Below are 25569 nucleotides of genomic sequence, written 5' to 3' on the forward strand. Positions count from 1 at the left end.
CTAGAGCCCACACCCGACGCCTGTACCAAAACCTGTTCTATAATTGACCCTTCAGTCCCAAACCAGATTTACGTCGCATTAGGACGACAGTACCCAGCTTGTTTATATCTTACTTTTACTGTTCACACTCTTACTGTTAAGATCCCGTTTGTTACCGGACGTATTCACTTTTTTTTCTTGTTGCCTGTTTGCATCCGCAAAAGATTGCTCTTTGCCTCTGTCATTCTAGGGTTTTACCTTCCAAACACTCCCTCATTTAATTTGTAGAGCCTACAAGATTGTCAAAACATTGGGTATTACTTTACACATCAAAGCGTGATCCGCCTGATCTTATTTTGAATAATTCCAGATGATATGTAGTCATAATCATTTAAGGATTTCATTCGTTTATCCTAATCATTCACAAACCTTTGATTGACATCGACAACTTGTATTGGCTAAAATTGAGACTCCAGCAAGTTACTTCCCTTCCTTTCGTAAAAGCTCTATGACAACCTGTCGAGCAGCATTTGGTGCCTTTCTTGAAAAAGTACATGGCAGCTGGCAATGTCCGAGTAGCACAGGGCGCTTGCGGCTAGGCGGCCCAGCAAGCTCTTACCATACTACAGTGGAATTATGAAGCCTTTTCACGTGTTTTTAGGAATGATGGGCCAGAATCGAATTCTGAAACTGGAGGTGGGCATGCAAAGTAGACTGACTGACACACACTGTATGATTACATATATCCCCAGAATGAAATACTTTTCATTTGAAGTCGATCTCCAAGCAGATGGCCTTCACTCTGTATAAAGATAGCGTGGACAGGATCTTGGGATATGAAGACAGAACTGAAGGGGTACAATTACAATTTTTTTCACAATTGAAGTGATGATGAGGATGATGATGATGATGATGATGATGATGATGAAAGAAGAAAACCCGAGGGAAGTCTTATTGATGTGCTTGTTAGTAAAATTTTGTTAAGCTGGCCGTACTTGCTTTGAGGATATGTGTTTTCCTCGTGCTCCACTTGAATGAGACAGACGACAGTATATACATAGATCTGTGAGGTGCGTGTAAGTAATTGGGAAAAAGAGCGATCAGGACTCCAAGCTGGGCATGATCCGGACGGTTTTGTTGGAGTTCGAAGTATGGATGCGCAATTGGTCGAGCAGATCAGATTTGAAGAACTCGGACTCCGAAGGAGGGTCTTGTTTCTTGACCAAGTAATAGTATAAGTCCCAGTCGGGTAGCATCAACAACTTGGAGTGATGAAAAAAAAAATGTTATGATCGTCAGTCAATCAAGTTTTTTTTCTTCATATCTTTGAGTCGAGGAAAGGCATGTATCGGTTGGTGAGCAGATGCTCACACGACTGTATTGGGTTAATTGCTTCAAATCCCAATCTTTCAGCCATCGTTGAGTCTCGATGAAAGTGGACAGGAGGAGCTCGATTTCGACGATTCCACGTTTACGGGATTGATAGACCAATCGAGCACGGAGCTTATCGATAGTGGATGCCGACAGACTGTCGTTGTAGGATTCAGCATGCTGGTCTTCGAGCTGTTTCAATTGGTCGATTTGGTGATAAATTTCCTGGTTGACGCTAGTCTTAGCCTCCTTTTGGGTGGTAGGATGGGCTGGATTCTGGAGGGGGATCGGGTATGGATCCGTCTTGAATGACGGTATTGGTGCTGGCTTGGTCTTCGAGAATATCGGATGAAGCTTCTCGTCTTGGTCAGTGGATGATGTTCCAGATTTCATTCGGCAGGATCCGGCCTGGTGATGTATGGCGACGCAGGTCGGCGGAAGTCGCTGAGAAAACAACCGATCTACCCGTTTTACGATTCGAATTCTGTGCATCTTTTCGTCGCCTCGCTGCAGAGATCTGCGTTTCTTTGTGTGCCGTACGGTTTGAAAAATGGCAGGGCGGGTAATTGGTGGCTTGCGAAGTTTTGGTTGAGATTAGAAAACAAATCGAGTTCGGGTGGGCTCGGGAGACTAACCCCTTCGGTCGGGGGTCTCGAAGGACAATTGGACTTGCCAGGGCAAGCCCCCCAGGAGGGTGCTGACAAAACCGGGATTTGCCCAAAATTTGTACCCTAGATGGGCCAATACCTTTTCAAGCGTAGGGTTCTATAGGTTTCAGGACAGAAATCCCTACACTTTATACAGCCTGCCGAGGGGGTGCAGACCACTAATGGCCAATTGCTGTCAAGGGGAACAGGGTATGATTAAGTATCAAGCAGTACCAAAGCTTGGAAAACTGGTGTAACCTGCAATTTACCTCCCTGCAATACAACATGTGAAAAGTAAGCTCAGAGCCAGTTTTCCCTACCATTTTTACCAAGGAATGATGTCTGAACCATTTAAGAAAGGTAAAGTTTGAAGTGCCATCAGCAGTTTATTTGGTACCATGCACCTGGCAAACTTGAATACACATTGCACAATTTTCATAACTTTACCTCCACCCCTGTGGTCACACGCACTGACCACTGTTCTATTTATTGATGTACATGTGTATGCTAACTTAACAAAGTCCCTCCTCTGCGGAGCAGAGTGCCGCCGACCGCAGGGAGGGACTTAGACCCAAAGCGGGGGTGCTCGCCTGAGACCATCAGGCAAAATCCTGGTTCAACTTTGAGAGCCTGTAGCTCGCTCGTTATGCGAGCTACATATGAGGTCCTGAGCATCAACAGAGGCACCTGCACCTCATCTTCCTTCCTGTCAGCTCAGATTTTCAAAGGAAAAAGCATAGCAGACAAGCAAAGCCAAAATAAGAGAAACAAAAACTTGACCCGCACAGGCCTGCGGGGCCAGGCACCGCCTGTGAAGACCGCCGTCTTGAGTCTGGGTGGGCTTTACAAAAATTTATCGAAAAAAACTTGGAAAATGTGATGTTGATGTGATGAGCTCAAAAAATCAACAAAGTATAAAGCAGCTTAAGTTCCGATAATGGGGGGGGGGGGCAGCATTGAAGCTGCAGGCTACAAAATTCAAAGAGTGATTTTCCATCACTTTTTGGTGGGTGGTCTCCCACCCAAACAGTTGCTTTAGCCGTAAGTCCCTCCCTGCGGGAGGGGTGGCTTCGCCACCAGCCAAACTTAAGCTCCACCCAAATGAGTCACCCCCCGGACCACCACCCAAACTCCGAACTCCAACCTCCCGCATGGGGAGGGACTTTGATAAGTTAGATGTGTATGTACCCATCCTCATCCACCCATCTGTACCCCGCCACCAAGCAAACATTGGCACCTGCATGCATGTGGTGGCAGGTACTGACCGTCCATCTAAGAACTTGTTACACATCATCAAAGACAATGAACGGCACAGACCGGTCATCAAGCAACCTAGAGATCGCCAAGTGGACCCGGGTACCCGCCGCGTGTCCGGGTACCCGCGGTGTTTTTTGTGATATTCAGACACCCGTACCCGTACACGGCACCCGCGGGCGGGTACCGGCGGTACTTTTTGCGGGTACCGCGGGTACTTCTGCTTTTTTTTATCCAACACCCTCACTCGATGACAGCTACAGACTGTTCATCGGGAGTGATGGTTCCTCCCGATGACCGGGCTCTGTCCCAGTCATCGGGAGGGTTGTTTCCTCTCGATGACCGGGGCAGATCCTGGTCATCAGGAGTGATGGTTCCTCTCGATGACCGGGATAGACCCCGCTCATCGAGAGGCTTGTTTCCTCTTGATGACCGGGGTCTGTCCCAGTCATTGAGAGGAAACAACCCTCTCGATGAGCGGGTTCTTTCCCGGTCATCGAGAGGGTTGTTTCCTCTCGATGACCGGGTCCTGTCCCGGTCATCAAGAGTGTTGTTTTCTCTCGATGACCGGGTTCTGTCCCCGTCATCGAGAGGGTTGTTTCCTCTCGATGACCGGGATCTGTCCCGGTCATCGAGAGGGCTAATTCCCCTTGATGACCGAGATCTGTCCGGGTCACCTAGAGAGTTCAATTCCTCTCAATGACCGGGGTCTGTCCCGGTCATCGAGGGGGTTGATTCCTCCCGATGACCAGGATCTGTCCCGGTCATCGAGGGAAAACAACCCTCCCGATGACCAGGACAGATCCCGGTCATCGGGAGGGCTGATTCTTCTTGATGCGGTCATCGAGAGGGCTGTACTATTCCTCTCGATGTCATCGAGAGGGCTGATTCCCCTTGATGACCAGAATCTGTCCCGGTCATCTCGAGGAATCAACCCCCTCGGTGACCGTAAAAGCGGGTACCCGGGTGCCATGAAGACCCGCCTGGCGCGGGTATTTTTGGCGGGTATCCGGGTACCTTGTGCTTTTTTGCCAGAAATCCCGCACCCGGACCCGTGCACGGCACCCGCGGGCGGGTACCCGACACTAGGTCGCGGGTACCCGCGCACGGGTGCCAGGTACCCGCCCGCGGGTCCTGACGGCGATCTTTAAAGCAACCCCTCTTGATTGGTGGAACTTCCACCAGCCATTGAGAGAATTCAACTCAACTCAATGACTGGCACAGTCTCAGAGCAGTCATCAAGAACACTAGGAACCCCTCTAAATGGGTGGAACTTGTACCAGCCCACTCACATTAATGACTGGCACATACCATTCATTGAGACAGGTACATACCTCCTGATGGCCAAAACTGGTACCAGCAATTGAGAGCAACTCACTCCTCTTGATGGCAGGCATAACTGGTCAGCAAGAGGAGTACACACCCCTGTCAATGGCTGGCAAAACTGGTCATCAAGAGAGGCACCTGCCATTGCTGGTAGGCAAAATTGGTTGTTGACATGGCTCCTCTCAATGACTGGTTGTGCCAGCCATTGAGAGGAGTGAGTTACTCTTGCTAGACAATACCTATTTCAGCCATCAAGAGGTATGTACTATCCTCAATGAATGGGCTGTACCAACAATTGAGGTGAGTGTGATGCTCCCAATGTCCAGCAAAAGTTCCAGCCATTGAGAGAGGTTTCTATTTCCCAGTGACCAGTCTGTTCCGGTCATTGAGGGGAGTTGGTTGCTCTTGATAGCTGGTACATGTGCCCGGCAACAAGTGCTGTGGTGAGCAAAAGTGGCCACTGCGCAGAATTGGCAGGACACCACCGCTACAAGACTGTTCCCGGATAAATTTGTTTGAACTGGAGAAATCTGTTCTGCTCTGAAAAGGAGTGGAGAGACGTGATAGCCATAATAAATCAAGTAAAGTGATGTATAAGTAACCCCAAGTACATAGAAAAACCCGCCGTAAATACAGTAAGAGAAAAACTCCACAAGTCAAATAACTCTGCTGCAAGTATGTGAAAATCCCCGCACGTAGAGAATCTGTACTAGAATAATAATAATCATAATGAATGTCCGTCAAGTAACTCCCTCCCCCCTCTGTAGAAAAGGAAAACATGAGAGAAAGAAACCCATCCTCCTCCGCCTGCCTGCCACGCACTCAATCTGCCAAGCCAAGCCACGCTCCCACAACCACGCGCATCATCTGTCCATTTGGTTCCCACACAAATCTGCTGTCAACTTTGCCGCACATCATTGCCCGCTGTTGGACTCCTCTTGCCATAGCTTCCCTGCCCCTGTCTAGCCTACAATGCCGGTATCCCACACGCTGCCTCCACCCCAGCTATGCCCGCTGACGTAGCCCGCTTTGGCTGCCACGGCTTCCCGCAGTCACCACCACTACTAGCCAGTCCACGCAGTCCAGCTCCGCCGCCGCCGCGCCGTGTACAATTGCTCCGCACTCCGCCTCAAAAAACATCCTTTGTGCCAGCCTTGCGGAACCGCAGTCCGCAACCGCATAGTCCCCAAAATCCGGGACTCCTTGCGCCCCCCTGTCACTTTGACACCAGTGGGCACCTTAAATCACCACAGTGCAGTGTGTACACCTCTCAAAGCAGGGTTGTGCTGGTTTTTGAATAGAGATGGCACTTGGCACCCGCCAGCGGGTACCCGCCACACTTCAGCACATAATTATGTGTGCTTGTAGGTACCCATTGCGCGTGTGCAGCTCCCTGTATGTATTTTTACTAAAATGGAACCCCTGGCACCTGCCATGGGCGCCTGCAAGCACATAGAAATATGTGCTGAAGTGTGACAGGTACCTGCCGGCGGGTGCCAAGTGCCATCTCTATTTTTGAAGGGGCAATAAATTTCCCTTGATGTCAAGAAATAGATTAGAGATTACTGTGTGAGAGTTGATTAACTGTGCATGCCGGTGTGGTGATCCAGATCTGTTGCGTGCAACAAAACTGTCAAAACCTCAACTTACAGCCTACAATACTAGCATATGATAGAATATTATTAGAGAAATAGATTCTACATACAAACTTAACCCTAGTCACTCACTTCAACTACCCAGCTAGCTCTTTTAGTTTAGAAGTTAGTTACAATTATAGGTTTAGTACAGGCCATACCCAGGTGGAAAGTCATATAAATCATAAAAGGCATGCATGTATAGAAGAGTATAGTTAGATTTACTAGTTAGGCAGGCCTCCACTATTAGCTACAGATCACCTCACGCAACCTGCGCGTTGGAAACTGCAGCAACTAGGCCTCCACTCAACAACTCAACAGATTTGCGCGGACCTTACATCGATGCATGCGGTCAGAAAGCCTCCACTTTGGCAGTGCAACCAACCTAGGTGGACTTTGCCTTAAAAAGTACAAATCACACATGGTCATGCGGAACATCAGTTTAAGTTATGCACCCCTTGCAGAAGGCAGTGCAATCCACAGGGTCACCACCAGCAGAAATGCCTCGAGTGCAGCCCTCACCAGCAAAAATAACTCAGAAAAGAATATATAAGGAGGCCCTCCTCCCACCATTTTTCCATCATCACCCAGGCACCCCAGCTCAGTGGTCAACAGTCATCCTTTCGCCATCAGCACGGAAACACAGTCATCAGGCATCAACATAGAAAACTCATATCACACTCCATCATCACTTCACTCTGCTAAAACCATAAAAACCAACAAAACAGATTCTCACTTGATTATATTCTTCACCCATCTCACCATATTAAGGTTGTATACACACCTTGTACTTGTTAAAACTGATCTAGGTCTGATAGAGACTACTACATACAAGTTTTCTCCATCATAAAGTCACACCACAACAATAAATAAATTTGTTGTCAGAATTCTGTGTAGTATAATAGAGGGGCAGGTCTTTCAAACCACCCGTAACAGTAGTATTACTTAGCCGGAATATCATATTGTTATTTCCCCCTCAAAGGACTGCCAACCCATCCCAAAGAAGTTCTCACACCGGCCATGGAGGGGACAAAATGTGTGTTGCCCTTCATTGCCGGTACTTTTGTATTCCACATATCTACAGATCTTATATGTGGTTTGTAGAAGTAGCTTCTCACGGTTTCTTGGTGACCAAAGAACACCCGGTGTGGTGATTCATATAGGCAGGTGTGGTAAAATTTCCACTTGGAGATAGCGCGGGCGGGAATGCACAGAGTGCATTCTGGTGACATAAGCACTGAGGATGATGTCAGAAAGCACACTAAGAAAGCTTACGGAAAGTTGCACGCAGATGGAATGCACGGATCGTAGATCACAGATTGGAAAGACAGGGCTGGACTGCGGCGGACTACACTTGTGGACTGGTCAGCAGGTGAGCCAAGGCAGCCAAAGCAGGTGGAACTGGGGCGGAGGCAGTGGCAAGAGACTGACTGACGGTGACTAGACAGAGAGTGTTGGAGAGGAGCGGAGTCTGGGATAGTGACAGCTCTGTTTATGAAGCTTAGGGCAAAAAACCCGTCAAAATAAGGGTTTTGGGCCCTAGCACTATAACTGTGCGGATGTAAACACTGGTAATATAAATTACCAAGCTTGTTACATGGCAAATATAGCCACTACAAGGATTTGAACACTCTGTAACAGAGAAAGGATTCATGATATAATTATTGATTACAGGGAATTAATTTGGCGTAAAAAGTAGGTGGTAAGTGCTTAAATTGATTGGCTGCTTGAAAGAGGCGGAGGTCTTACGGCAACTACTTATAAGGATAAAGCTTTAAATATGCTAATAAGGGATTTTTGATGATTTAAAGGGTTCAATCCAGTGGATTTTGCGTGCAAAGGGTGGTTTAAAAGGAAAAAAGGGCTACAATAGTAGCAGGGGAGAATATTCATGGCAAACTTACAGTTTCTGGGTGGTGAATGGTCTGGGGGATCTTTTCCTGAGGGCCAAATAGGCCTCTATTTATAGAGGGGACTTTAGTGGGCGCAACCACTAAGTCCTTTTCTCCCTATGGGAGTATCCGGAGGTGTAGGCGTGAACAAAGCTTGGCTGTGGGCAATTTATTTGTATTACAATAGTCTAATTTCCCTGACTCTGTCACATGACATGTTTATAACCAATTGTCATGTGAAAGAGCTTCAGTAGAAGACTACATAATGTTTTCACGGGGTATTTTTACACAACTAATATTACTCTTTGATATACTGTAGTTTATTTTTATGTACTTTATTTATTTTACTAAATTTTTGTATGTAATCCTTTTTTGGGCGCGCTGAGTGGCTCATTCTTAATTATACAATTTGTACATGAAGGAATAGGAATAGGGGGTTACTTTAAGTGGGTGACCCCCCTTAAAGCAAGGCAAGGAATTCATTTCTGCAATAAAATTTAAGTATTTACAATTATTTATAGAGTTATTGCAGCCTTTTGGATACCTGTAATATCTCTGAGGCTGACAGATAGTGACGTGAAGGAAAGCGGGCGGAGCTGACAGACTAGTGCGGGAAAGTGTTGAATCTGTGGGATCAGGTGGGAAAGGAAAATTGCATGGAGGGGAGGTACAAGGTTTCTCCTTCTTTTCTATCATCTAACTTACTACTCATCATTGTACTTACGCTTACGGACGTACTAGAGTATTGGAAGAGTTTTACGTGACCTGATCTTTACTTACAGGATTACTTGCGGAGTGTGGAGCTTTATTCACTTGCGGATTATTACACTATAGATCAGGCACATTGAGGAGCGCTAAAGGCTAGCGGATAGTAGCAGTGTGGAGCCAAGACACCAATAATCACTCAGCCCGGACACATATATTCTTGAAGAAGGCGGCTCATGGACATTTCTACCCACTGACCAGCCTTTATTCTCACACTGGTTGGAGTGAAAAAAGAGTTTAATCTTGTGCAAAACTTTTGGGATGCTCTAGGGGTGTTGATTATTTCTACACCCAGAAAGTCCCAGGAACTGGGTGAGGATCAGTTCATATTTGGCAGGAATTTATTTTCCTGCTCCTGGAACCTGATTTCAGTCCTGGGTGCGGTATCTGCCAACTTTGAAACACCCTGATGGTGGTGGGCTGAGTACCAAGAAAAACTCTGGGGGAAACTCCTTCCACAAAAGAGTCCCCTTACTATATGGGAGAAGGGAGATCCAAATTGCGGACCTCTCCTTCTTCTATATTCTTACCTGCTGTTAAGTGGAAATACAACTAAATCACAGAACAGCTGTGTAAGTCAGCGCTGTGATAACTGCTCTATTGCTGAATTGCCCGCATTCACTGTCTCCTTTCTGCCTGCGCTTCATGCCAGTGACAAAGGAGACACATTTTTGGCTCCTTGTTGGCTCTCTGTGCTGTCTGAACTAGCAGAAGGCTGACATCAGCTGTCTTTGCAGACATCCAGGAGAGAATTGTGTCACTCTCAATGGAAGGTACTGACTGGCCACTATGGGAAGTGTGTCATTGAGCAGAGGCATTTGATGCCCTGTCCCAATGACTGGTTTGCACCAGCCACAGACAAGCAGTCCCTAATCCCCTCAATGTCCAGTCTGTCCAGTCATCAAAGTAATTTTAAACTCCTCTCAATGTCCAGCTTGTGCCAGTCAGTGAGGGAAGTTGATACATACAGTTTTTATAGTGGTGCCCTACAAGAAAAACTTTAGAAACTGCCAGCAGTGGACACAACGGTGAAACAGATACAGTCATGTTAGAAAAGCTTGCTTTTGGGCAGGCCCAACTTTTGGGCTGCTGATTTCAGCCTCAAAGCCTGTATGGCTCCTGTATGTCAGGAATGCCATTGGAAGAAAAAACCTAGTTTCTTTGTTTTCCACTTTGGGGCCTTGAGGGCCCCACCATTGGATTCCTGGAGTGATTTTACTTTGATCCGGCCCTTCGCCGCCCCTGCCTCCCTCGCCCCTCGCCCGGCCCGGCACCCATGTCAAGCAAAACCGGCTGCCCGAACGGGTTTTGTCTGCCTGTACAGTGAAGCTGTACAGGCCTGTGGCTGAAACGCTGAAATCGTTTCAGCCACACGAGCCGGCAAGCTTTTCTAACATGGCTGTACTATACAATACAATATCTTCAGATACTTGTGTATTTTATCTGTTGAGAAGTACAAAATTGTAAATACAAATGTATTTATGGTGTTCAAAGTTGGTTTGCATAATTGCTGCATGCATAAATCATAAAATCATAAAAATATTTTGGCGAGGAAATGTTGTATTACATAATCAGACAGTCATATGCCCTGCAAAAAAGATTCTATGATTTTATGATTTATGCATGCATAAACTTATGCAAACCAACTTTGAACACCATAATTGTATCTACCTGAAGATACAATACCATAGTATTGTATCAATAAAGTATTAAAACCTGATTTTCTTTTTTTTGGCCACTGTGGACTGTAAACAGAAAAGGTATCAAAAAAAATTAAAAATACAGTATCTTGGATTGGGCTGTATTTGCAACAAGATACCAAAGTTTGAATAAATTTGTATAGTATTGGTCTTTGAATGTGATAAAAAAAAATAGTATTGGGTGCAAAACAGATACAAATACAGGCAGATACAGATACATGTATTGTATATTTTTCACCGTTGGTTAACATGTGGCATACTCTGTGTAACTGCCATTGTAAATCCACATAATTACATCATACTCTTTCATGCACAGTGACTGTGCATTCAACCAACAGTAGGCCAGCTACGCTAACCATAGCGTTAGCGTGGCGTAGTGTAGCGGAATTCCGCTAAATTTTAGCGTAGCATTAGCAAATTGCGTCTTCTCTGCGCTAACGCTACGCGCAAAGGGTGCGCAGGTAATTTAGCTGTTAGCGTAGCGTTAGCGCAGATGCGCGCAATTGCGCTAACGCTACACACGCAGGGCGCAAAAGAGCGCGCGCTACGGTGCGCCACAGTGCTTTTAGCTGAAAAAAAGGCCTTTTTTTCCGCTAAAAGCCTAAAAGCGCTGTAGCGTAGCGTCAACGGTGGTTCGCTACTTTACTCTACGATAACCAGGCCGGGAGAGTAAAGTAGCGACCTTCAGTTATTTTTTTCACAGTTATTGTTATTGCTAGCGCGCGGATAGCCGTTTCATGGTTATTGTAACTGGCCTTTCTTCATAAGGCTGTTGCTGGTAAATTAACAAGTTATTGTAATAGGGGGGTTCACATTAGGATAAAAATAAAACTTTAAAGCCAATTTTAAGGCCTTTATGCACAATTTTTTAAAAAGTGAAGAAACTCTGCTGATTGTCAGCGGAAACCCAATCCCATGTGTCTTGCCAGATTTTGCAAAAAAAAAATTTAAAGGCCTTAAAGTTGACTTTAAAATTTTACTTTTATCCTATTGTGAACCCCCCTGATGAAAGGCCAATTTTGCCCTAAAATGGCCCTTTCATACAGCTGTTACTGGTAAATGAACGCATTAATGAGCAATGAAAGGCCAAATTTGCCCTAAAATGGCCTTTTATTGCTCAATAACTGCTGCTCTGCGCATAGATATCGTAGCTTCCTTGAAAAAAAAAAACTCTCCCTGAGTATGTTATCAATATCACACCATATTTCACAGTGGTTACCAGTCCGGTTATCGTAGAGTGACCAAAAATTGCTACGATAACGCTACTTTACCAATAACTGTAAAGTAGTGACCCACCGTTGGTAGCGTATCGTAGTGACTGTAGCGGCGCGTTAAGACTAACAAACAATTGGCGCGCTGTTAGCGCCGCTGAAAATTAGCGCAGCGTAGCAGCGCTAACAGCGCGCTAACGCTACTCAAAATGGGCGGGCGCTTTTTGCCGCTACGCTAACGCGGCCCTGTAGCGTAGTGTAGCGTAGCGGCCCACCATTGATTCAACTATGGTTGAAATAAACTTTGAGAATAGCTTGAGTTTCACCGCAAGCCTCCTTTGAGCTTCTACATCTCAACTGCTAGCAGTTTTTTGAGTTTTTCTTGTAGTGGTGCACTTCCCTCACCAAGTTGGGTATGCAATTGGCTTCTTAGGTTGTTTCTTTTTTTGTTTGTGATTGTCCCCAATTGTCACAGGAGCAGTGTAGTGTTGCAATTGTGGAGTGCAAATTGTGTCTATTTTACTGGCTCTAAAGCATTGAGAACATTTTGAGCAGCAAGGCGGAATTCACCCCGGGAAAATTGGGGTCATGAGAGCTGTACAGGTTGCATGGTCCTGTATGCACATCAGGTCATGCAGGTCCTGTCACATATACATGACAAGCTGTCCGGATCATGACATGCAGCTCACATCTCCAACATATCACATGCACAGTGACTGTGCAGAGGCTTTCACAGACCTGTCAGCTACAGTTCACATACATGAAAGCCAGTCCTGCAAATGATGCATGACACAGGGCGCGGGAATTTTTTATGTGACGTGCAGGACTGTGCAACCTGTATGCCTGTCATGACCCCAGTTTGCCCGGGGTGATTGATCATCCAATAAGGAGAAATAATTGTCAAGAAAGCTTTCAGATACCGCAAGACTGGGCTGGGGATGTGTAGGCTCAACATGGAGGCGTAATAGATTTATGTTGTAAGGAAACGAAGATATAGATCGGTCCATGACCTCTTTGGCATGATTTTAATAACCAGTGGATACAAAATTCCCGCTAAGGATTGTTGATTGGTACCCGTGGCGGGTACCTAGTACCGCTTGGCAGGTACTGCTTGCACCCACCTTGCACCCGTGTAGTGGTGCCGGGTGTGGTACTAGGTACTTGGGTTGGTGCCCAAAAGCAGTGTGGTACCCTGGTACTGCCCACAAATACCACATGTGGAGGGTACCAAGTACTGCTTGGGGGGTACCGCTTGCACCCCCCTTGCACCCGCCAGGCGGTACCAGGTGTGGTACTAGGTACCCAATTTGGGCCAAAAAACAAGGGGGTACCCAGGTACCAGTTGGTACCAGGGTCTAGATCAACAATCCCTAATTCCCACCAGCATCTGTAATATTTAAGCCTTTGGTGACTGCGGATAAATGGTGCAGATATGCTACTTCAAGATGCACAAAAATGCCGGAACTCGGCAAGGAAGTGTAGAAACCAGCCGCAATTGGGATATGTGGTTGATACAGGAAGAGCTGGACCAATATAGGGGGGGTGCAAAAAAAAACTGTGGCATCATATCCTCATTCTCATACATTTTTGGTTACTACCCCCCTTGTCCCCCAAAAAACTTCATACAATTGGGGTGAGTACCTTATCCGCCAAATTTCCCATTCATACATCTGGGGTGCATACGTTTTTTGTTTTTTGACCAAAAATTCATACATTTTTGTTACTGTGTTCCATGGGGGCTTTCCTGGGTCCTGTAGGAATATATGAATCTGACAAAAGGTCGGCTCTGATAATATACGCTCGGTCTCGCCCTTCAATCTCGAGGATGAGGTCCCGGCCGCTCAGGCGAAACATGCGCAGCCGCAGTCTGAGCCAGAAATACGGTGTGGCTGAGCCAGCTTGCCGCCTGAGCTACGGCATTTTAGCTAAAAATAAAATAAAACATTTATGGCTTTAGTTTCTCTATTTTGGGTTCTGCATCTGGCGGAACTCACCTTGTTCCTTGGAAATACATAGCATGCTGGGGAAGGTCGAGCTGGTCCTGAATGAGCTGCTCGTGGCGACACGGGCAGCAGTGACACTGCAAGTTTTTTTTTGTCTTTCAGCCGCTGTCGGGTGCAGACCCTCGGTCTATGAGCATTGATGGTGTGGTGAGTAAGATTGCGAGCGCTTGGTCATTCGTCCCTCTTCTCTGCGCACACAGTGAGGCTGCTCTGCTGCTCCAGTGTTGCCGAAGGTTTTGGGATGTGAGCATCATCAGATGCATGCTGAGCCATGACGGAGTGACCAATACCCTGCACAGTCCGTCTGGTGCTGACTCCCTGCATACACCCTGCCAAGGGAAGGAGGGTCCGTCGATCGATGGCCACCTCTTCACCAGAGCAGGCGGAATCGGATCGCCACTCGACCCTGCCTCGGCTTGAATCCGCGCCTTAATTTAAGCCCGTTTCAGACGCACGCTTGTCCGCAATATTAAAGACAGCCTCATCTCTTCCCGCATCCCGAGCACTTTTATTATCCCAAGAACGCGGGGCCCGTACAACACCCAAGACCTCTCACCCAGAAGACAGCAGCAGGATGGGTGTCGGAGCTCGGTCGCTGACGATTGCGCTGTTCAGGAACGACCTGCGTGTGCACGACAACCCGATCCTGAGCCACGCCCATCTGGCGACGGTCAAGGAGGGCGACTCGGTGCGAAGAAACAAGGTGTCGGACTACGTCTTGCCGCTCTACGTCTTCGACGAGCGCCAGGTCGAGCTCTCCGGCCTGGAGGGCTATCAGTCGCAGGCCGGGCCTGCACGCACCGAGGTCTGCGGGTTCTGGCGGACTGGCTGTCATCGGCTCAAGTATGCGCTCCGCCAACCTCATCACCCCATCCCAATAATCACTGATCATTAATCCATCTTTCGCTCTGGGCGCTGCTGCAGTTTCTTGTGTCAATCAGTCTACGAACTCAAGCATCAGCTTCAAAAGAGGGGCAGCGATCTTCTCGTCAGGTTCGGAGTCGTCGAAGCCACCACCATCAAGATCATCGAGGAGCTCCAACGGAACGGCTTCACTGTCGATCATGTGTATATGGCCAAGGAAGCCGCGTTCGAGGAAGTCGGGACCGAGAAACGCTTGGCGGGTCTGTTGGCCAAGTTGGCCCACAAAGTCCCACTCACCCTGTTCCATTCACGATCTCTAGGTATGAATCTCTGCGTGACACCCCTAAAGAAAGTGTTTAGCATTCAGCCTTTTTTCCCGCATCTAATTTCAGTGTGTGTGTATTTCCTTAGTCCATCCGGATGATCTGCCCTTTACGATCAACAAGACGCCGGACGTATACACGCCCTTCCGATCGAGAGTGGAGTCATTACCGGCTGCCAAGCTATGTCGGCCGCTGCTCCCGCTGCCGGAAAAGCTGGTCCCGTTCCCGTCGCTTCCGGACAGTATCCTCAAAGCGCCGGCGGAGCGGGGATACTCGGGATCGCTCTGTGAGGGCGAGGGCATGGAGGCGGTGTTCAGGAAACTGGCCGCCCCGTTGCTCGCAAGCCCCAACATCCCCCAACCAGACTCCCAACAAGATCACGCCGAATACACGCCCGATCCCAGGTCGGCTTTCCCCTACCAAGGCGGCGAATCAGAGGCCTTAAGAAGACTTGATGATTACTTCTTCAAGGGCGACCAGCCCCCCGTTAGGACCTATAAAACCACCCGAAACGGCCTGCTCGGCCATGCTTATAGCACCAAGTTCTCTCCCTTCCTCGCCCTCGGTTGCATCTCTCCTCGGAAAATCATCCATTCGTTGTGGGATCATGAGGCTAAGCTTGGATCTAATAAGGATACTTATTGGGTATTGTTCGAAATCTTATGGCGAGATTATTTCATCTTCATCAGCCAAAAGTTAGTTGCCCATCTTGTTCTCTCGATCGGTCAGGGTCTACTGAGCTGATTTTCTATGCCGGCGAATGCAGGTTCGGCAGGACGTTATTCTTGCTGAAAGGCTTCGAGGGGCGAATGGATCCCAAAGGCGCGGCGCAGAAGCTGTCGTATTGGAAGCCATTCAGAGATGAGAAGATGAAGCAAGGATCCAAAGGCCAAGCGGCGGTGAACCGGAGTGCATTGGCCTGGCTGAAGGGCACAACCGGCGTCCCGTTCATCGACGCCAACATGATCGAGCTGCGCGAGAGCGGGTTCATGAGCAACCGGGGGCGCCAAAACGTCGCGTCGTTCTTGGCCAAAGACTTGGAGCTGGATTGGCGGATCGGCGCGGAATGGTTCGAGTCCGAGTTACTGGACTACGACCCCTGTTCGAACTACGGTAATTGGCAGTACGGTCAGTCTTCCCCCCATCCACCCTGCTCTTTCTCGTTGTCTTTCTCTTATTATTCAACCTGCATCTATTCTCAGTCGCCGGGGTCGGGAACGATCCGCGAACATCAAGACAGTTTAACCCCATCAAACAAGCAAAGGATTACGACGCTCAGGGCGAATACGTCAAGCATTGGATCCCCGAATTGAAGAACTTCCCAGCAAACAGAATCCATTGTTGAGTCATACCCTCATTTGACCCCTCACATAAGAGAGAAACTTGCAACCCGTTTTTCTCACCCGATTCTTTGAAACAAATCTTTGCTTCTTCGTAGCTCCGTGGCTTATGAACAGTCAAGAATGGGACAAGTATTTAGCCGGGCCTCATAAAGGAGACACTCACGAGAAGGGCGCCGGGCAGGAGTATCCTAGACGGCCGATCTTGGAGCAACAGGCGTGGAAAAAGCATTACCAAAGACGTTAACACTTCGTTTCCCTCATTTTGTTTGCTGACCTTGTATAACGTTCCTCAACCTTCTCAATAGATTTCTAATTTGCGGCCTTTTCTTCGTAAAGCTCTTAGTAGATTAAAATCATTGCCATGTAGCATTGAGGTGTTTTGAGACCTATTTCGTCTTTCATGTGTGTGCAGGCTGCTTGCAAAGCAAGGCTTTTCTGAACTTCTCCAAACTATGTATGCTTCTACAAAGCAGGCAACGCCCGTTTGGGACATTTGGATAGATGCTGCCTACACAGTAATACTACTCGATGCCTGATTTTTCACACAACTTTCTCACAGTAGACTTACACAGGTAGAGTACATGTTGAGACATACATGGATCATCGAATGATCCGACGACACAAATAAAACTACAACACACAGTAAGCAGCACAAATAAAATAAACATACATCTGCTGGTATTGACTGAGGTTAAAGTGTCCTGAGAGTTTAATGAGATGAGTGCAGTCCATCTTAGTTATTCAGCGTCGGGAGAAGCGTCCTTGGTGCGCTCGTTCATGTAGGCATTGGCCCAGTTAACATCCTGCTGCATTTTTATCCGATACTGCTTGACGTCGTTGTGGTACTGCTTGTATTCCTTTTGTGTTTGCAGTGCATGTTGCGCGATACCTTCTTTGATCGCTTCACTATTTCACCCATAAGAATTACAGTTAGCACCAAGCAGACTGTTTGAAACGGATCTCAAGTGATGAAAAGCTGATGGACCTTTGCTCGTCGAATTCTTTGATAATATTGCTGGCTGAGGTGAGGATACCTAGTTGAGTCGTGGCAGCAACACCTTTGATCTTCACTTGCTTATTTCTGATGCCCGCAACAGCCATCTGTCAAATCAAATCAATTATTCTACGGAACGAAACAATCAAAAATGAACGTAATACGATTCCATGGGTTCCCCTGCCTCACCTCTGACAACTGATTCATGTAGCTTGACGCATCTTCTTCCCATGCATTCACTTTTTCATTCCTGACTGGATCCGAATACTTGGAGGGAGACGCAGCCGTTGCTTTTTTCGACCAATCTACAAGCTATGGATCGGTGGCAAGCCAGGTTAGAGCTTTCATAAAGCATAAAATGCTCGAGTGAAAATCGCGTGCTCAACTTTTCCAGACGTGGATGAACTTTGGTATAATCCAACAGGAGCCTCCTGGTCGATTCCAAGTATAGACGAGCCGCGAATCTTCTGATTTTCTGGATTTGCTTGGAAATTTTCGAGGTTCGACCGAGCAGCCGCTCGAGAAGGCGTGCTTGTCTTCAGCGCAGACTTCAATAGGTCTTTGCTATCCTTCAGAAGAATGTCTGGTTGGGCCCTCTTTCGTTTAACGGAATGTAAAATTTCGTTTTCACCAGCACGATCTCCCTCGACGGGAGATGGAGTATCCCTTTGCGAAGTGTCCCTGTTGTTTGACCTCGAATGATTAATCTTTCGTGGTATAGGAGCGCTGCGAGGCGACTCGAACCTAATGCGTTTCGGTTTGCGCAGATTTTCACCCTTGCCCATGAATTCATTACTCCTCTCAGAGCCTTCCAAGCGCATTCTGGATAAAGGAGTGCTTGAAAGCTGATCCACGTCTATCGTTCTTCCAACACGCTTTGAGCCGCTGGCCTCGGAGCTCTTTATGGGTCTTAGGCTTGCCTCGAATGGATTGAAGGTTTTTTGAGCGGTCGAATCGACAGATGACGGGGTTTGAACTGTCTTTTTGATGGCAGATAAGATTGGATTGATTGAGTGTTCGGCTGATTTTTTGGGTTTCGAATCTTGAACCATCCTGAGATTACTCTGATCCGGCTGGAAGCATTTTTTCGGTCTTGTGATGAGATTTTTCCCCAGGTCAGAGATTCGAATTCCCCGCTTAGTTCTTTGTGTGTCTAACTCCTCTTGATCGGTATCCTCTTTTCGACGATGGAACTTCTTCAAGACATCTAGGCCAAAAGCAGTTTTACGGACGGACGGACGGGCTTGCTCGATGACATCAATTTCAGGTGAAAAAGTACTACGCTCGAGACGACTTTTGCTGGGTGATAGTCTTTTCAGTTTCGACCCCGGGTCGGTTTTCCGATTTTCGAGAAGCCCAGCCTTTTCAAGGTCCTTTGGAACTTTTTTTTGAGCTTGTTGGGGCTTGCTTGATTCGTTTTTGCGAGCCACTGATCGAGACCTACTCGCCATGCCCGTAATGCTGCGGTGATCGCCGTCCGCATTCCTCTTTCCCGGGAGATTCTGCGGCATCTTCATTTCCAAAAATTGAGCTGAAGATTTGGAAAATCTGGCGTCAAGGTCGTCTGAAAGGATTTCGTCTTCTACTTCGGGATCACTGTGCGGGATTGGTTCAGGTTGATTGCTTGTCATGATTTGGTCGGAAACTTCTTCAATCGAGGCAATACTCTCAGATCGAGTCAGATTTTTTTCATCTTCGGCGTCAGAGCATGAATCGATGATCTCTTCCGAGGCAAATCGAGCAGATGCCTTCATTTTTTTTCTTGAGAGAGTTGAATACTCGATCGTTTGGGGCGTATCCGATTTTTCCTGGGTATAATCGTGAGACTTAGCAGGCTTGAAGGATTTGAGCGAAGGTATTTTTGCCAAGGGAGATTTGGCTTTTGTTTCGCGTGCTTGACGCGTAACTGAGGGCGGGGCTTTCTTCAATTCGTTTCCGGAACCTTGCCGAAAATGGGACATGGGTGACGAACGGATTGAATCATCTGGCGACTCGATGATTCGAGTACGTTTAATTTTCTGTGATCGAGTGACTTCCTTTCTTGAACACGAGGCTTCAATTGGAGAAGATACTCTCGGATGGCCTTTTCTTTTTGGAGACATCGGTGTTCCGGTGTGAACAACGCTTGGGGAGGATTTGGAGTTTAATTCTACAACAACAGAAACAGAAGGACTTCGATCATTTATTCTGCCCAGATCGGTGGGCTGTTCGGAAAAGCTGTTTGAGTCTTCTTCTCGCGAGGAGTTGATTCCCGCTTCCCTCTGGACTGATTCAACTCTTTGACGCGAATTTGTATGCGGCGGATTTTCGGAAGAATGTTCAGCTTCCCAAGAGCAAACAGGTTCCTTGGAAATTGATATTTTCGACGTTTGTCGTGTCATCTTTTCACCAGGAACGGGCAGCGGTGGGTCGGAATCTATCTCCACTATCTTCGTATCCTCATCATCTGTCTGGTGAGATTCAAAGTAACTCCCAAAACGAGAGAATTTCTACATTGGATGGAGGATAAGCATATCTTGAATGAAGCAGTTCGTAATGATATACATATCATGTGTAAAACTCACGATTTTGCGCTGCCTCAATATACTTGAAATTGCATCGGCAAATTGTGGCTGCAATCTCATGTTCAGTTTCGCTCGCACGTCACTGTCATCTGGAGCGTAATAGACCGTTGGAGAACAGCTTTCGATAGGAGAATTACTGCTGAACTCTATGGATAAAGTCAATTCCTCGCATTCTTTTCTCAAATATCCGAAGTGTCAAAAAAACATCCCACAGAAACACATGTTAGAATCTTGATTGTAGAATCAGTTGTGATGTTTTTTGGTAACCTACGAGGTAACGGTGCCCTAGATTTCGATATTCCAGTGAGCTTAGCTGATGCAATTGCCTCGTAGCAAATTTCGGCAGTCTTTTCTTCATTAACAGTAACTGAATCGTCGCCCTTTCAAATAAATCAAGTCAACAATTCTGATGGATGTTTTGGAAAACAGGCGATAAAATTACCAGCTTGGAAACCAAGCTACTCCACGTCAAGGAATGCTTATTGAATTGGACCGTATTTTTCATAGGCGATGCTGCAAAAGTGTTAAATTGGATCTCCCTTTCCCCAACGGTCCCGGATTGGATTGGCACGGCGCAAGCCCTACAAAGATAATGAAACGAGAAAATTAATATTCCGACTTTTGCCGGTTTAGCTTGCAAACATCGCGTTAGAGTTTCTCAAACTGACCTTGATTCATCGTTCTCGAAAATTTTCTCCTGGATATCACCGAGGCCTGTCCAAAACTGTTGACTTGGCAGGGAAGCTAACCGGGAGACCATTTGCTCTTGAAAGCTTTTACCAAATTTTTCAACTGGGAAAATCTGCCTGAACCAATCTTTCCTAGCAGTCTTATTATCTAACGGGATCCTGGCGCTTTTAGACCCCCCTTTGCCGATTTTGTGAGGCGGCGCGACTCCGTAAGCTATTTGTAAGGCTATGTTGGCGGTGATAAAGTCTGCAAGACGAAAGCAACCACAATTAGCATTGATCCATCTCTGGCCTGGATGTCTCTGAAAGCCTACCCGAGTGGTTGAAGATGTTATGGGATAATATCGCACTTGAAAAGGAAAGGTTCAATACTCTTCAATTTCTTCTATGGAATCAAAGCGCTTCTTCGAGCTTACGGGCCAAATATGGTGGGATCTCGTATGAGGTCCTTGTTCTCAGCACATGTCCCGCTCAGAGATTCTCCGGCGTCTAAAAGCTGCAATCCAAAAATAGGTATCAGTCATACGTGTGCTTCTAGATGCGACTCAACAAATGTTAAAGATAATTTCTTACTGATCTCTTGGCGTAGTCGCTCAGCCTGTGTGGGTTACTTGAGTCCTGGAAGCCCACCACTTGAGCTAGAAAGGGATAAAAAACCTTTCCTACCATAACTTGGAATTGGCTGAGTTTTTTACCCTGTTGTGCGTTGATCATGAAAAGCTGGTGCGTAAAAAGTTAATGTTAGCTATCAAGTTTCGAATGACTAAGCCGATTCGGTTGTGAGAGTTTGGTGTGGACCCAAAGCTACCTGGGGAACGGAGAAGGCCAAAGTGAGAAGCTTCTTACCCTTATTCCGTCTCCAAAAGCGGCCAAGATACTCTCCCAGCATTGGCCGATATTTCTCCCGTCATCCTTCCAGGTCTCTGGAACAAGGGCGGGTGCAGCGCGACATTCTTCAAGTTTGACGTGATAAATGTAACTCATAAGACCCAAGATTGGCGAGCTCACGACCGGGAGCGTAGGTTTGATGGCGACGAAGATAATTTTGAGTGGCAATAAGCTGAAAGGAAAGCTCTAGTCAATTGCAGTTGTTCGCATTGTTCGGAAACAGATTAAAATTCACTATAGGGATGCGACCTGATGCCGGAAGAAATCACACAGCCGGGGGCACTCCTCGACCAGCCGAGCATTGTCTAGCCGGCTGTCTATCTACAAGTTAAAATAATCACATCAGTCATTCTTGTTCGCTGTCTGCCTGGAGAGGAGTAGCTAACTCACCTGATGGTCGATGATCGTTTTGAAATGCTCCATAAATCCTTCGAAAATAGGAAAGTACGTGGCGCCTGCGGCCCGATCGGGGGGCACGTTCCGGGATTTCTCCTCGACGGTCTGTTGGAATTTCTTCAGAACTTCATATAATTCCTTCAAGAGTTCTAGGGTACCAGTATGGTCAACGTTGACGGCGGGGACCTTTTTCTTGCGGGTAGGCATTCTGATGGGCTGATTGAAAGATTTAGATGAGGACAGCTCTCTTGGGTTGGTCAACAAGAGGACGATGAATATGGCGGCATGTACGGTCAAGGGAGTCAAGGTTTTGGTTGAGTGGAAGGCTGCCTGGGATTATGTATTACCTAAATTTTGTTGCCCGCTCATCTCGAGAGCCGACCGATTCCTCCGGTCATCGGGACGGATTTGGTCAGTCGGAGTGGTCAACAGGCGCATACATCCACTGTCGTCATCAAAACTTCAATCCACCCTGCCTCACCTGGCCGGGATCGAAAAAGGGGAAGGCCTAGCAAGAGAACAGCTTGGTCGCATGCTCTTGACTGGGCCTGTATTATCTGCTCCCATTCGCAAACATCTCTATCTATGGAACACGTTTATGAGACTCGCCGGAGAACTACTTACCGGTCCAAAATCTCAACGCAAGTGCAAGCTGAGGGCTATCCGAGCTCACTGAACTGCCGTGTCACCCACCACGTCTGGATTCCCAGAGGAGAAAGACTACAGTCGCGCCGGATAATGGCTCCTTTGGACGGAGAAGTCAAGTTGAATCTGTTCTTCAAGCTTGGTAGAAAGGGTCTAAAGCCAGAAACCTTCATCAACAGCAGTCTATTCGCTGAGGTCATCAACTCTTTGAATACGGTAATGTGCAGCTTTTCAAGTTTCTTTTCTATTTTCTATTCTACCAACTGACAACTTTGGCGCTTCGATCATATAACCAGCTTGGTACCGATGAGACAATCTCTATACAGGGAATCGGAGAGACCGAGGTAGTATCGGACATCTCAAGAGCCTATGCTTGCGGTTAGTACAATACCCGCCCGTATTTTCCGATCCGACTCCATATAGTTTTTGCAATAATTTTGAGCGGAAACTATGTCTTGTCTGAAAAGCAGTTCCGTTGAAATTGGTGCCTCTAGAAGAACCTCTGGAAAAGTCCCTGGCTCGTCGACCGATAGCAAGACTATCATCAATTGACTTGGAATTTCAATATACCCCAGCTAGAAAGGAATCTACTATGGACGCTCCGACAAGACCTTTTACGGCCACCGACTTCGACTCGCTCATTCATGTGCAACCTTTGGTGCTTCCGTTAAAATCGTCATTGCAAAACTTTATGAAGCGCTTTGTAAACCGCAACCTACGGCATGAACTCCCTTTAGTTTTCAACTCCCAATGGCAAAGAGTGAGCAAAAATACTCAAGCTATCCGGTTGTAAAATCAACCTACGTACATGTTTTCTGACGATGTGTCCGTCTACATGACTAAAAAAAGAAATTACAAGACGGAATACTAGAAGAAAGGAAATTTGCACGTATCCTAACGCGGTTTTCCAGACAATTTATCTCTGACGACGTTAGGGTTGAGATTAGTAATTTGTGCAAAGTAAGAGATCAAAGTTCACAGCCAAAGACTTCAAGAAGCTGATCGAATAAATATATCATGATCAATGGAGGACGAGGATGAAACTAAAAAGGCAAACGTGATACTTGAAGAAGAATGCCCGGAAGACAGAATAGCGCGCAGGTTATCCGATCTCCAGATAGACGTGAGCAAGCTCCCGAACACGACGGTTCCCCGCCCAGGTGGATGTAGAAAGCGCTCCTCCGGCTCTAGTCTCGATTTGGAAGCGGCCCCTTCAGATCAAGTGGCGGCTAGTGATCACGAGGATATGTGGGTAGATGAGGAGGAAGAGGAGCAAAGTCACATGGCGGACGAAGAAAGTAATTCGGATGTCTCTATATTCAAAGCCGCAGGGCTTAACAGCGATTCAAGAATGGACTTGTCCTGAAAAGCTGTAAGCGGGTTTTGGACGTGGCTTTGTTTCTCATAGGAACTGACAACGCTTGACTTTCACAAAAGTCAACAATGAATTTATTAATTTTTTTCTCATGTAACAATACTTTTTCCAAACTACCGCGTTCACCAGTTAATTGTAATCTGTTGATGATAATGCTACTAGTCATCTAGTGATTTTCAATCTATCTTTACCAAAATGACCCGAGTACTATGATTTATAATTCCTTTCAGAATGGTTCAGATAGGCTGGATTCCTCTTATTATCATCATCATCCGAAATGGAAGTAAAATAGGCGGAGCGATGATAGCTTTGCACTACATCTTTTTCAAATCAGGAAACGGCCTCTCATTTGCATTCTTTGGAGTTGATATATATGTTAATGCAGTATATATGCACAAACTAAAATAAATTTTACTCCCACTGAGGAAGGGCAGGAATAAAAAGTATGCGCCTGTATGCGCTCAAAAGAAGAAATATCTGAAATTCTCGACAAGATTTTTTTTGTAAAATATGAGTTTTCTAACGTTTTTTTAATATTTTCTATCTATGTTTTTTAGGGCTTGACTGGAGGACTTCCCGTCACTTTTGAACAGATCTGGAATTCCAGATTTCGCAGGGAAATCTGGAATCTGGAACTCTGGATCACTTCGGGGATCTTCGGGGACCCAGATTTCCCTGCAAAATTTGATATCTGGTGGCTCAGATCTGACTTTCCAGATCGACGGGAAGTCCTCCACTAGAATCTAAATGTGATAAAATTGATGAGAGTAGGACTATCTCTGTATTGAGATATCACTGATCTGATCTGAACAATTGCAATATAAACGTGTATTCTTCAATGAAAATGGTTTAGAAATAAGCAGGTAAATAGAATGAATTCTTGGGATAAGGGAATTTATCCCTCGAGCCCCACTGCGAGGCTGGCTCCATTCAAGCACGGATCTTCCTTTCAAACTCAATCCCATTAGCCCGGTTCACCTTGGCCGCTTTAACACTATTTATCAAATTTTACCAGTCATATTGCGTGGGGTATTCAAGATATATCTGAAAAATCTGACCAGTTCATAAAATTTGGAAAATTTTAATCATAAACGGGTGAAAGTTAGTGCCACAGTTCCACCGTGAACCGGGGTATTTGAATTTCGCCGCGGCAGTGTGTCAAACAACATTCGACCAAGGTGCCGCATGCGATCAATATCTTCTCTCTCTTTTAGCCAAAGGTATAAAGAATCTTTCGGTCCCCTCTTTAGAACTTCATCGCAGGTTGCTTCAAATTCCGGAAGGAATTTTGTTCCTTCTGTTATGAAATTACTCACAACCGATTCAAAGTCGGTGGGACTGATACACTTTTCCAAAACTTTAGCCCCTTCAGACCGGAAGGCGTAATAATTACTGATCATCCTGTTGGATTCAAAGATCTTCCAGTACATTGATGTCAACTTGACTTTAATTTCAAGATCTTCAGCAACTTCTGATTCCGCGTGTTCTTTTTGACCCTCTGGTATATATTTGCCGCGGATGAATTCCAGGACTCCGCAAATCGATGCAATTAGATCCTTTTCAGGACCATCGATCAAAGAGGGACCCAATGGATCAGATTTCCACTGAAGAAGCTTGAACAGTTTTGCAATGTCACCTTGGATTTCTTCCGCTTGCGGTTTACCGAGGTATTTGCTGATTGTGAATGAATTTAAAGTTTCCTCAAA

The 25569-nt window shown here is 46.4% G+C and overlaps 4 protein-coding genes across 4 annotated transcripts; 2 read left to right on the top strand and 2 right to left on the bottom strand.

The window, feature by feature from the left end:
• Positions 1-1079: 1079 nt before the first annotated feature.
• PtA15_13A458 (uncharacterized protein) lies at positions 1080-1842 on the bottom strand (the record flags this gene model as incomplete). Its single annotated transcript, XM_053162657.1, has 2 exons — positions 1080-1241; positions 1351-1842. The coding sequence occupies 2 exons, from the start codon at positions 1840-1842 to the stop codon at positions 1080-1082; spliced, it is 654 nt and encodes a 217-aa protein (XP_053026612.1).
• Positions 1843-14356: 12514 nt separating this feature from the next.
• Positions 14357-16556, top strand: PtA15_13A459 (uncharacterized protein; the record flags this gene model as incomplete). The annotated part of the gene is made up of 6 exons (XM_053162658.1): positions 14357-14625; positions 14707-14966; positions 15058-15664; positions 15736-16097; positions 16172-16309; positions 16408-16556. 6 exons carry the CDS (start codon positions 14357-14359, stop codon positions 16554-16556), a joined length of 1785 nt encoding a protein of 594 aa, XP_053026613.1.
• Positions 16557-17049: 493 nt separating this feature from the next.
• Positions 17050-22050, bottom strand: PtA15_13A460 (uncharacterized protein; the record flags this gene model as incomplete). The annotated part of the gene is made up of 14 exons (XM_053162660.1): positions 17050-17218; positions 17298-17413; positions 17496-17618; positions 17693-19795; positions 19871-20043; positions 20142-20250; positions 20313-20451; positions 20539-20806; positions 20874-20908; positions 20976-21055; positions 21133-21279; positions 21406-21619; positions 21683-21768; positions 21838-22050. 14 exons carry the CDS (start codon positions 22048-22050, stop codon positions 17050-17052), a joined length of 3975 nt encoding a protein of 1324 aa, XP_053026614.1.
• Positions 22051-22428: 378 nt separating this feature from the next.
• On the top strand, positions 22429-23854 carry PtA15_13A461 (uncharacterized protein; the record flags this gene model as incomplete). The annotated part of the gene is made up of 5 exons (XM_053162661.1): positions 22429-22704; positions 22785-22866; positions 22959-23248; positions 23338-23448; positions 23519-23854. 5 exons carry the CDS (start codon positions 22429-22431, stop codon positions 23852-23854), a joined length of 1095 nt encoding a protein of 364 aa, XP_053026615.1.
• Between the last annotated feature and the right edge of the window lie 1715 nt (positions 23855-25569).

The sequence above is a fragment of the Puccinia triticina genome, chromosome 13A (genome assembly GCF_026914185.1).
Source record: "Puccinia triticina chromosome 13A, complete sequence".
NCBI lineage: Eukaryota > Fungi > Basidiomycota > Pucciniomycetes > Pucciniales > Pucciniaceae > Puccinia > Puccinia triticina.